Here is an 8,932-nt window from a genome sequence, read left to right on the forward strand (position 1 = left end):
TTGATCTCATGACCCTGAGATCATGACCTGAGCTGAAATCAAGAGTAAGATGCTTAACCAATTGAGCCACCCAGGAGCCCCTCACACTGCCCTGTTTTAATTCTCTGATTTGCACTTAGTGCCATTGGTATTTATCTTATTTGTTTGTTCACAGATTGTTGGTGTCTCCTCAGCAAACTCTAAGGCCATGAGAGCAGGGACCTGGTTGGTCTCTTCCTCTGTGGTCTTGGTGTCCAGCACAGTGCCTGGCATGTAGTGGGTACTTTGTAAGTCCTTGAGAAGGGGCGAAGGATTGAGAGGTGCCCCTGCTCAGCATCTCTGTTAACTGCAGAAGTGGTTAAGTGGTGGTGATGGGGATCCTAGGGCCCCTTTTCTCTCCAGCTTGCCCCACAGGCAGCCCCTGAGGCTCCCTGTACAAACTGAAGAGCACAAAGAGCACAGTTTAAGAACTACTAATCTGGTTCAACTTCCTCATTTTCTGAAGGGTAAAGGCACAGAGAGGTGAGAAAATGGGCCCAGTGAGATGCAGGCTTAGAAGAAAGCTGAGTCCCCTGACCTTGACCTGAGGCTCTTTCTACTGCCCTCAATCACAAACCCAGATGGGTGCTGCCCACATTCATCTTAAATCAACTATGTGGTCTGGGGCTACCTTTGGGTCAGCTGTACCCATACCTGCCCCAGTCTCCAGTTCCCAGAGAGAAGCCTGATATAAGCCCCAATCCCAGTCTTCTTCAGGAATGTACTCTAAAAGGCATCCTGGGTGAAGAATAAGGCTGCAAGGCCCCCCAGAAGACCCAGTCTCTGCCCAGGTGATCAGTGTGGCCCTGTCTGCTGTATGTGCCAAGTTGACTTTTCTCAAAGGAACCGCAGTGCATCCATTTCCTTCTACTTTGTGAAAAATTCCTGGGAACTTGTGTAATCTTCTTTTATTAAAGAGAAGAATTACCACTTAAAACTCAGTCAGCATAGTGCAAAGAGAAGCCAAGTTACATCTGCCAAGGTGTGAACACCTGGGGGGCATGTGTGTGTGTTTGGGGGGGGGGTTCACCAAAGAGCAAAGCTCTAAGAGAACAAAAAACCCAACCAGCTTTCCCATCAAAACCTCAAAGATATGGAGCTTTTCAGGCTCCTCTTCTGAAACTCAGACCTGGCCTATCACTCAGGCCTCTCCCAGATTCCAGAGAAGGGCAGCTGGGGCTGTGGGCAGCCAGCCAACTGTATCTTCAAATTCCCTTTTAATCTCTCTCAGTTGCCAGCTTCATTTAATGAAATCTGGCTCCCATTCCACACATAGGGAGAAAAGTAGAAAACTTCTGGCAGATTTTCTGGGATGGATGACTTTTTGTTCTGGTAACTGCTCTGTTGACTCCAGAACTTCTGAACTTGGTGAACCTAGGAAGCAGCAGCCCAGCTTCTTTCTGTGTTCCTGGTAGGTGGGCCCTGATGCCAGAGGGGGACAGTGAAGATAGAAGGACCTTGACTGTTTCAGGTCACAGTGCCATGATGATGATGGTGATAAGTACCTGATAGTAATGGTGATGGAGATAGTGATGATAGTGATGATGATGGTGGTGAGGGTGGGGATGATGATGGTGATGGTGATGATGATGGTGATGATGATGATGATGGTGGTGGTGATGATGATGGTGATGGTGATGATGATGGTGATGATGATGATGATGGTGATGATGATGATGATGGTGATGATGATGGTGGTGGTGGTGATGATGGTGATGGTGATGATGATGGTGGTGGTGGTGGTGGTGGTGGTGATGATGATGATGATGGTGGTGGTGGTGGTGGTGGTGATGTTGGTGATGGTGGTGGTGGTGGTGATGCTGCTGCAGGCCATGGGGACAGGGATCTGGGACTACTCACTGCTCCCGGCCCAACCACAGTCGATGAAGTCTTGCTCTGCGTGGCCCAAGCTGTTCCCTCCACAGGCCCTCACCAGTCACCCCCTGGCCTCCTCACCCCAGCATCTCTCTTGTTCTACTTCCCCCTCTGCCTCTCCCCCCTACTTCTTCTCTTTCCTCTCTCATAAATAAATAAAATCCCCCCGAAAAGTAAAAGATTGAGCATGAGGATGAAGGTGGACATTTTGAGCCTTTTAGACCTGGCTAGGAACACTCTCCTGTATGTATATCTTTGTCACCTTCCCCCTTGTGCTCATGGCTACAGAGGTACATGACCTCCCAGGGAGGGAGAAGGCCCACGGTGCAGGGACTCTGGGGTCCTGAGTGACCACAGGAAGGCGTTCCATCTCCCATCTGAACAGCCACTCAGCGCTGTCATGTGGGGGAATCCATGGTGACATGCTACCGAACTTGGGGAGATACTTGGTAATTCAGCATAACGAAATATACCTGCTAAATGTTGAAATCACCAAGTTAACCTCAATAGTTATCAGCCTAGTAGCTTTAAAAATGACCAAAGGGGCACCTGGCTTCCTCAGTCAGTGGGACACGTGGCGCTGGATCTCGGGGTGGTGAGTTTGAGCCCCACATCGAACACAGAGTTTACTGAAAACACAAAACAAAAGGAAAAAAGCCCTTCCAAAGGGCCCAAATCAATTAGGCTCCAACAATTGAGCTGGTCGGTGGTGGGATGGATCCTCTGGCCTGTTCATCAGCCGCTGTGCCCTGAGCACTCAGATGAGGCAGGTGCTTCTCAGCCACCCGGGTTCTCCCTCTAGGAGCTCAGGGTCTAGAGAGAAGATGGACAAACATGAATGAAAAACGTGAATGAAAAGAGCAGTTGCTCCATAGGAAGAGAGCAGGGGCGACAGCTGGGTCCCGAGCTCCGGCAGGTGAGGGGTCTGACAAGGCCGTGCTGAGGTGACATTGAGATTTCCTGAGGCAGGCCAAGGAGACACCCCAGCACAAATCCAAGTATATGCAGCCAGCAGAGGGCACCACGCTGCAGAGGAGTGGAGGCCCAAGTTGATGTTGCCAGAGTGGAGGTTAGAAAGGAGGCCAGGGTGGCTGGAGGAAGCTGAGGAGGAGAGCAGAGAGGGAGAGGAGGAGGGGCAGGGCCTGGGGCAGGTGGACAGTCTCAGCGCCCTGCTCCTAGTGCTGGGTCACACCACATCTCCCCACAATCGGTGGCTTCGCCCACAAACACTCACTGGGGCACAGTCTCCGGGGATCAGGACCCCAGCAGTGCTCAGCTGGGGGCTCCTACCAGAGCCTCTCAGGAGGTTGGGGCTGTTGACAACACCAAGGCAGGACCTGCTTCACTTAGAACCCGAGCTCACTTAGGGGTGTTGGCAGGATTCAGTCCATCTCGAAGGCCTGAGTTCTTCTGTCTGTTGTTGGCCCTCGGTGCTAGGCCACGTGCACATGCCTGTGTCATGGTTCCACATAGGGGCTTGTTCCCCAGTGTGGGGATCTGAGAGAACACGGGTCAGGGTCAGCACGGGGCCGGGCACGGAGCTTTTCTAACCGAATCTCGGAAGGGGCTTTGGGTCGTGTTGCCATGTTCTGTGGAATGGAAGTGAATCACTACGTCCAGATCACACTCCAGGGGAGGGGGTTACACAAGGATGTGTACACAGGAGTTGGGGATCGGCGGGAGCCACTGAGGGGAGAAGGGGAAGACCCCTGCCGGGTCAGTGCCTTGCCCAGAATCAAGGACTTGTAGGAAGGCTGGACCAGGCACGAACCCAGATCTTTGAATGTCCTCAAAGTTGGGGCCCTGGATGCACCTCAGCATTCAGTGGGGGCTCTGGAAAAGGTCGTGTTGAAGTAAGTGGCTACAGACATGGAGATGGTGTGGGGGTGAGGGTGAGCATTGATATCCTACAGGAGGCATTCCAGCACATTCTTGTCTGAGGAGGAGCCAGGTCACGGCAACCCACGGAGTGGCCCCCCATCCACATCACACCCATTGGAAAGGAGGTAATGGCTCGCAGCACAGGACAGGCAGACTCTAGGGGTAAGGGTGGATTCTGACCTTCAAGGGCCAAGGCTCCACCGCCTTCTTTAGGGTTTGCTCTGGAAATTAGGAAGCCTAAGATCTTGGGAAGCTATTGCCCATCCCTCTGTCGGAGGGGCTGCCCTCTTCTGGGTCTCCAGAGTGTGAGCCCTGGTGTACACACGTGCACAACATGCTGAGCGTCCACCTGCTCACACGCACACACGCGCACACACACACACACACACACACACACCAGTAGGGACTGTGGGGTGGAATCTGACCAGTAGCGGACTCAGAGAAGGTGAGAAGAGGAAGAAAATGTGGTTGGAGGTATTTCCTACATGGGACACCACTCCTCCAGTTTCATAGATATCATCCCACATATGCCTGGGACGTCTGGAGGAAGTCCGTGCTGGAATACTGTGCACTGGACAGACCAGGCACAGACCATCCCTGACAAGCACAGTGGCTTAGGCAGGGTCAGACCAGGTAAGAGTGGAGAGTTGTGTCTGACGCCGGGTGTGTTTCCAAGCTGGGGCCCTGGCTGCACCCAGACCTTGCCTGTGGGCTGTGGTGAGGGGTGCACTGTGTCACTGGGCACAGATGTGGCCTTGCATGCAGACCGGGGATGAGCAGCCGGCAGCCCAGAGCACTGTTGGTGGGGGTGTCAATCCAGGAGTGGACCCAGGTAGGGGATCCCAGGCAGTGAAGTCACTTCCTTGACCACAGACCCCAACAGAACTTGGAAGCCCCGTGACCAGGCACCCACATTCTACTGTAGTCCCGTATCAGGGTCACTTGACTGGAGACATCCGATCGTGAAAGATGTTCTCTTGTTGCTTGCCTACTTCCCGGGGCTCTGGCTTCCAGAAACCCCAGGGTAAGGGCTTTTTCACCTGCTGCAGACATTGGCTCAAGGCTCGCCCCCGTTGCCTCAGGGCGTTTGGCACGAGGGGCCATAAGGTAATACAGAGAAGGCCGGGCCAGGCCAAGCCACCTCCCTGAGCCACCCCAGGGCAGCCCCATCCCCTCCTCTTGACTTTCTGGGAAGGAGGGATGTGTGGGGAGGTCCTGCCCCTGGGCTGGAGGACGTCACAGGGCAGCGGATGCCCTGGCGGTGCCTTCATGTTCACACCGACGTCATGGTGGATGGGGGTGGGGGGGGCGGGCGATGAGGATCCCTGAGGGCCTCTCACCTGTGCCAGAGTGAATCCAAGGCCCTGAGGCTGTGTCACGTTTCTCTCCGCGGTGGAGGGCTGTGCATCCTGTGGTGTGGTGTGTGTGTGGAGTGGAGTCCCTGGGTCCGAGGCCCAGCAAAGGTAGCCGCACAGGGCTCTGAGGCCTCGTGCCTGGCTGCCTGGCACTGTCTCCACAGAGCTCCCGACAGGAGACGGGGCAGGAGCTGGACGATGAGGGCCTCCGCGCTCCCTCCGTGAAGGACAGGAAGGTGCCCCGCACTGGCAACAGAGTCCAGCGCTGGCTCAGGGTGAGTGCAGGTGCTGGGCTGACCCACCCCCCAGGGCCCCGATGCAGCAAAAGGGCCTCAGGTCCCAGAAGCCAGCCTGCTAATGCCCTGGGCTCCCTCCCACAGTCCTGCTCCATCTGAATCTGCATCCTCATCTCCTCCCCAAACTTGCCCTCAGGGCCCTGCCCCTGCCTGGGCCAGATGCACCATCATTGTCCACGTATTTGTAGGAATATCAGAAAAGAGACTTGAAACCATGTCTCATCCCATTCAGCTAGAATCGTCTTGCACTGTGCTATGCATTTTGCTAACTAGTCCTCCGGGTGTCCCCTTTGGCCTAACAGTCCTTCCCCATCTTCTCCAATCTTGCACATGATCATGGTGAGTTGGGAGAGTTTTCCCCAAAGGGACATGGGGCTCATGGTACTGTGTCTCCTGCTTTGCCCTTTGGTTGTGAAAATCCACATCCCTGGGGCCCCTACAGAGTCAGGGGCAGGGGCCTCATTGTACAACATTCCAGAAGGCCAGTCGGTTACCACAGCCACTGAGGCCTTGACTGATGCAGGGCTTTGATGGGACTCCCCTCTGTGGCCAACTCACAGTGCTGCACTAAACATCCTACATGCCCTACTATCCTGAGCCCTCTCACCTAAGAAAATGTGTCTGTGCTCTCATGTCAAGAATGGGGTATGTTGTCAGAGATCACGGGATCGGTGCCGTTCATGCGGGGAGGTGGTGTCCATACTCAGCTAACAAGCTGACCTGACATAAAACATGTTCCGACATCATCGACTTCAATTCCTTGTATGGATGCCAAGGACCTTTTTTCTTTTTCCTGAAAGACTTACTGATTGGTCGATTGATTGATTGATTTGAGGGAGAGGCAGTGGGAGAGGGGGAGAAGCAGAGGAGAGACAGAATCCTCAAGCAGACTCTGCCCCTAAGTACGGAGCCCTACGAGGAGCTCGATCTCAAGACATTGAGATCGTGACTGAGCCAAAACCAAGAGTCTTAGGATTAACCCAATGAACCACCCAGGCACCTCATTGTTTTTTCTACTATGGGCCCTCTTGTCCCACCTGTTGCCATAAGTCATTGAGATCTTGGGGATTTGGTCTGCGCTCCCACCCCCAACCCTCCTGGTGGCTACAGAGCTGAGTGCATGTCTCCTCCGTTTCACCTCAGGGTAAAAACAGCTCAGCCACAGAGAAGAATGAGACCCGCGAGCTCTGGACCAACCAGGCTGACCTGCTGGAGATGCCAATACCACCTGGTGCCCGCCTTCGTAGGCAGAGACCTCAGCCACATCTCCACATTCCTAGGCACGTACACAGCTTTTGCCACCACCCCGAGGTGCTGGACCTCTTCTTTACAACGTGAGCACCCTGCCCCTCCACAGCCCAGTGAGATCTGGCCACCGCCTGGTTGTGAGTCTTGGGAATGTCACCAAACTTCCTCGAGCCTCGCTTTGCTCCTCTGACTGGGGCAGACTTATTATAGGGACTCGGTGGTGTCCTTTAGGGAAAGTACACCTGGGGGCCTGGGCCTGCAGAAAGGCCTGCTAGAGGGGCTGTGGTTGTGCTCATTTATCATTGTCCTGCTCCTCACGAGGAATCCTCTGCCTCATCCCTCACTGTCACTATGGTCTCGAGCTGGGCTGTTTTGCCATTTGAAAGGGAGATTTGAGACTCCCTCTGGGGTCCGTGTCCTGGGTGAAACCAGAGCAGGGATGCCTGGGGCTGAGCAGGGGGCCCAGGCCCACTCAGATATCTGGGATGGGGTGGTTGGGGCCCTTCCATTCATCAAGCATTCAGGAAGCCCCACTCAGTGCAGGCACTTCCCTAGATGCTGACTGACCCCTGCACAGAGCAGACAGCGCCCCAGGGCTCCAGACTAGTCGGGGGTCAGACAGTGACGCTAGACATGATGAGAAGTGGCGTCCACAGGACATTTCATGTGGTGCCCCTCTGGCCTCCTCTAGATATGGGGGCATTCCCTCTACTTCGGATGAGCTCGGCGGAGGCCTGGAGCAGCGGAACATGTGAGTGAGCTTCGGCTACTGCAGGAGGGAATTCCCTCCCCAGGAGGGCAGCGAGGGGACTGTGAGATGGGGGGCTGCTGGGCCCTCATCCCACACATCTGCGGCTCCTGTTTTAGGAATCTGGGAAAAAGGGGAGCTGTGGGTGGGCTGTGGGCACTGTGGGAGAGCAGAGGGGGCTGGAGGACAGCTTCAGCCCCTAAGAGAGTCAATGCCCATCCCTGCCCCCTCCCAGCCCTGTCTCTACCCCACTCCCGGGACCCACAACAAGGAGTGTGGGGCCATCACCCTCAGCGATCTGGTGGAACCTGGACACTGGGTGCTCAGCAGGTGCTCAGGAGACCCAGTGAGAGCTCAGGGACAGACGTCCCCCACCCTGTGGGAGATGAGTGTGAGTGGAAAGAGACCCACTCATGGCACCTAGTGAATGAGGCAGCATTAGGCACCGGAGGTAAAGCTGGAGGTATTGGGAGGGTCCTGGGAAGGCCTGGCACGAGACAGAGTCCCTTTGCTCCCTCCTTGGCTGGATATTCACAGAGCAGTGATGTGTGCAGTGAGGGCAATGAACAGGCCCGACACCGCCCCTCCCTGGCCACATGCAGTTGAATCCAAGTGGCAAGTGGGCAAGGACACAGACTGACGAGTGTGCCCGGACTCCCCCAACAAGGACAGAAATGGCCACACCATTGATCAAGGGCTCCCCCTCACAAAGGCTTTTGGCAGCCTGTCCTCTGTGACCAGGCCTGTGTCAGGCAGTCCTTCCAGATCACAGGTGGACAAGGAGTAGGCCCGGTCTCTGACATTCAGGGGTTCCCTGGGACATCTGTGTGGGAGGGTGCTTTGTCCTCTGACTCCCTGCCTACCTGTCTGTCCCCAGGGCCATCTCCTCCATCCTGGGCACATGGCTGGACCAATATCGCCAGGATTTTTTCCAGCCCCCAGACTTTCCCTGCCTGAACGTGCTGCTCAAGTACATGGGCCTCCATATGCCAGGCTCGGACCTGGAACGCCGTGCCCAGCGTCTGCTGTCACAGCTGCAAAGCCTGGAGCCCCCGGAGCCAGAGGCTGGGGGTGAGGAGGGCCGGGGGTGCCTGGCGAGGGCCCGTGGAGGGGACCGGGCGGGCCACGCAGAGCAAGCCTCCATAGAGTGCGGTTGGGCCGGGAGCAGTGCGTAGTCCCAGATCCCTGTCCCCATGGCCTGCCGTCCGGGGAGACCTCCCAGGGATCGGATCCTGGCCTCAGACAGCACTGAGCGGGGGGAAAAGTTTCCTTCACTTAGGAGGGACGTGGGAAGCCCATCAGGCCGACGATACTTTCTCTTCTTGGAGCTACAGCACCGGCCCCGGAGCGAGATCCGGAAGGAGCGCAAGAACTGTGCCCAGCTCCCGCTGTGGCCCCTGCTGTCGCCTCAGAGCCCCCGCGGGCCGAGCCCGTCCCTGCTGCGGGGGCTCAGCCACTAGGGAGAGCAGGGGCGCAGGTGCTAGTCAGAGCGCTCGTTCACGCTCCTCCGC

General features: G+C 55.9%; 1 protein-coding gene across 1 annotated transcript; it reads left to right on the plus strand.

Moving 5' to 3' along the window:
• Positions 1–1,772: 1,772 nt before the first annotated feature.
• On the plus strand, positions 1,773–8,706 carry LOC135363793 (ral guanine nucleotide dissociation stimulator-like). The gene is made up of 5 exons (XM_064585811.1): positions 1,773–1,886; positions 5,294–5,404; positions 6,569–6,759; positions 7,365–7,424; positions 8,299–8,706. Exons 1-5 carry the CDS (start codon positions 1,773–1,775, stop codon positions 8,594–8,596), a joined length of 774 nt encoding a protein of 257 aa, XP_064441881.1. The 3' UTR covers positions 8,597–8,706.
• The last annotated feature ends 226 nt before the right edge of the window (positions 8,707–8,932 follow it).

The sequence above is a fragment of the Mirounga angustirostris genome, unplaced genomic scaffold (genome assembly GCF_029215605.1).
Source record: "Mirounga angustirostris isolate CCGP_5_RB_7025 unplaced genomic scaffold, mMirAng1.0.hap1 SCAF_3, whole genome shotgun sequence".
NCBI classification, from domain to species: domain Eukaryota; kingdom Metazoa; phylum Chordata; class Mammalia; order Carnivora; family Phocidae; genus Mirounga; species Mirounga angustirostris.